Source organism: Sander lucioperca, chromosome 11 (genome assembly GCF_008315115.2).
Source record: "Sander lucioperca isolate FBNREF2018 chromosome 11, SLUC_FBN_1.2, whole genome shotgun sequence".
NCBI classification, from domain to species: Eukaryota; Metazoa; Chordata; class Actinopteri; order Perciformes; family Percidae; genus Sander; species Sander lucioperca.
In genome coordinates this window covers 39,387,511-39,390,010 of record NC_050183.1, presented here as the reverse complement: position 1 = coordinate 39,390,010, position 2,500 = coordinate 39,387,511, and the positions used below count along the sequence as shown (strand labels likewise).

Here is a 2,500-nt window from a genome sequence, read left to right as displayed (position 1 = left end):
ATCGAACAAAGACACTAAAGGTGACAAATATCGGAAAAAGGGCCAAGAACTTAAAAAAAAAATAAAATAAAATGGCACCCCCTCCCATCCCTCTCTAACTCATAGTGCTCTGTTTGGTCGTATTTCATCAGTGTGAATGCACTATGGATTTAGTGCACGTACAGAAGTGCATGGATTTAATATAGTGCATGTACAGAAGTGCACAGTTCGAGACAGCAAAGGTGTGTTTAATGCCGCAGTATCTTGGTATACACACAGGATACTGTTAGACCCACAGACGTGTGAGCACGTACGGATAAATGAATTTTAGGGAAAGACAGAGGAGTGTATAAGAAGAGTGTGTGGAGGGAAGGAGTGGAGACAGAAGGAGGCAGAGAGGTGAAGCGAGGTACTGTGGTATTATGCTTATAGATTAGCAGGATAAAATGCGAGCGGCAGCAGATTTCTTTATGACCAGCCGGGAAAAGTGCTGACACACACACACACACACTTATACACACATTTATACACACACTTACACACACTTTCAGAGGACAGAAGAGTTGAGCTCTTACAGGTTATGTGTGACCGACCTGTTGATGTTTTTCTGCGCAGAATATTGTGTATATAACATGAAAGAGCCTTGAAATCACCATCACCAAACTCCACCAGACTCCATGTAAATAATCAGGACTTTTAGCGTATATAGAGCCAGCATATTCCCACATGTAAATGTGTGAATTAAGGGTTTATTTCAACCAAACCAGAGTGGTGATTGTTGGAACAGTGGAAAGATGAACCAAGACGACTTTTGGTAGTTTAATTTAGTTTCTGTCCACTTTGAATTAAGTGTGTTTTCACGATAATAAAAGTAGTGATTATTCACATGGAGTCTGGTGGGTTAGGTGATAAAAGGATCTTACTCTTTAACAAAAAGGTCCACACACACCTAGACTGTAGAACTTTCAGAAGGGCAGAAAGTTGAGCTGTTACAGCTTATCTGTGTGACCGACTTGTTGATGTTTTTTCTGTGCAGAATATTGTGTATATTTTGTGTATTTCATGCTTTTTAACTCCCCTTCGTCAGCCTAACGGAAGCTCCCAGGGAAAGGTCCACAATCCTTTCCTGCCGACGCCCATGCTGCCTCCCCCTCCGCCTCCCCCGATGGCCCGTCCCGTCCCGCTGCCCGTCGACGCCAAGCCGCCCTCCACCTCCTCCGAGGGCGGAGGCAACTCCCCCACCTCGCCCAGTGAGTGCAAAATCATACAATATTCTCATTATTCTTCACTTTTAATTCATCCCAAACATGTAAAAAACATGTTATACTGCGTATGTTAAAGGGTAACTTTGGTATTTTACAATGTGGGCCCTGTTTTCCCATGTTTTTGTGTAAAAGTGACTGATAAGAACAACATTTTTAGGAAAATTGGTCCAGTATTAAGCAAGAAAAGTTCTGTTTTTGCCGCTGACAGACTCAGATTATTATTCTAAGTGTGTGACAACATTATGAAAGGATCCCTACAGAGATAGACCTTTTAGTTAAAGAGTAAGATCCTTTTAGTTTAACATGAAACAGCCCCGAAATCACCATCACCAAACTACACCAGACTCCATGTAAATAATCAGGACTTTTATCATCGTAAAACACACTTCATTCAAAGTGGACAGAAACTAAATAAAACTATCAAAAGCCGTCTTGGTTCATCTTTCCACTGTTCCAACAATCACCACTCTGGTTTGGTTGAAATAAACCCTTAATTCACCCATTTACATGTGGAGATATGCTGGCTCTATACACGCTAAAAGTATTGATTATTTACATGGAGTCTGGTGGAACTATGCTGGCTCTATACACGCTAAAAGTATTGATTATTTATATGGAGTCTGGTGGAAATATGCTGGCTCTATACACGCTAAAAGTCCTGATTATTTACATGGAGTCTGGTGGAAATATGCTGGCTCTATACATGCTAAAAGTACTAATTATTTATATGGAGTCTGGTGTAGTTTGGTGATGGAGATTTCGGGGCTGTTTCCTGTTAAACTAAAAGGATCTTACTCTTTAACTAAAAGGTCTATCACTGTAGGGATCCTTTCATAATGTTGTCAGACACTTACAATAATAATCTGAGTCTGTCAGCGGCAACAACAGAACTTTTAGTGGACACATTTTTGTTCACAATACAGGTTCAAAAAATGCCAAAATTACCCTTTAAAAAAGAAAATGTTTACCTGGAGGCCAATCCGCCTCTGCCATGAAGTAAAAAATAGGATAAACATCCCAATATTTGAATTATTAATGTAATATTTACTTCAAAAATCTGAAGAAATGATTCATAATCAGTGAGAGGTGACTGGTATTGTATTTGGATTATATTTGACTTTGGGGTTTAGTGTCGATTGGCAAAAACAATCTCAGTCTGTGCCAAAAATATTTAATCCTCCGTACTTACACTCATCGACAACACGTGGATATTTATATTCATTGCTTTTAAGTCAAAATATATTTAATTTCAGCAT

The 2,500-nt window shown here is 39.4% G+C and overlaps 2 protein-coding genes across 2 annotated transcripts in view; both read left to right on the top strand.

Annotated features, from left to right (window-relative positions):
- Nucleotides 1–2,500, top strand: part of LOC116034448 (nuclear factor 1 A-type-like) — a 380,609-nt gene that overhangs the window by 230,567 nt on the left and 147,542 nt on the right. The window lies entirely within an intron of this gene.
- The window catches only part of LOC116039064 (nuclear factor 1 A-type-like), a 28,796-nt gene that overhangs the window by 18,676 nt on the left and 7,620 nt on the right, over nucleotides 1–2,500 (top strand). Inside the window, exon 5 of the mRNA XM_031283803.2 lies at nucleotides 1,067–1,229. Within this exon, the coding sequence (XP_031139663.2) occupies nucleotides 1,067–1,229 (163 nt within the window). The remainder of the gene's footprint in view (nucleotides 1–1,066; nucleotides 1,230–2,500) is intronic.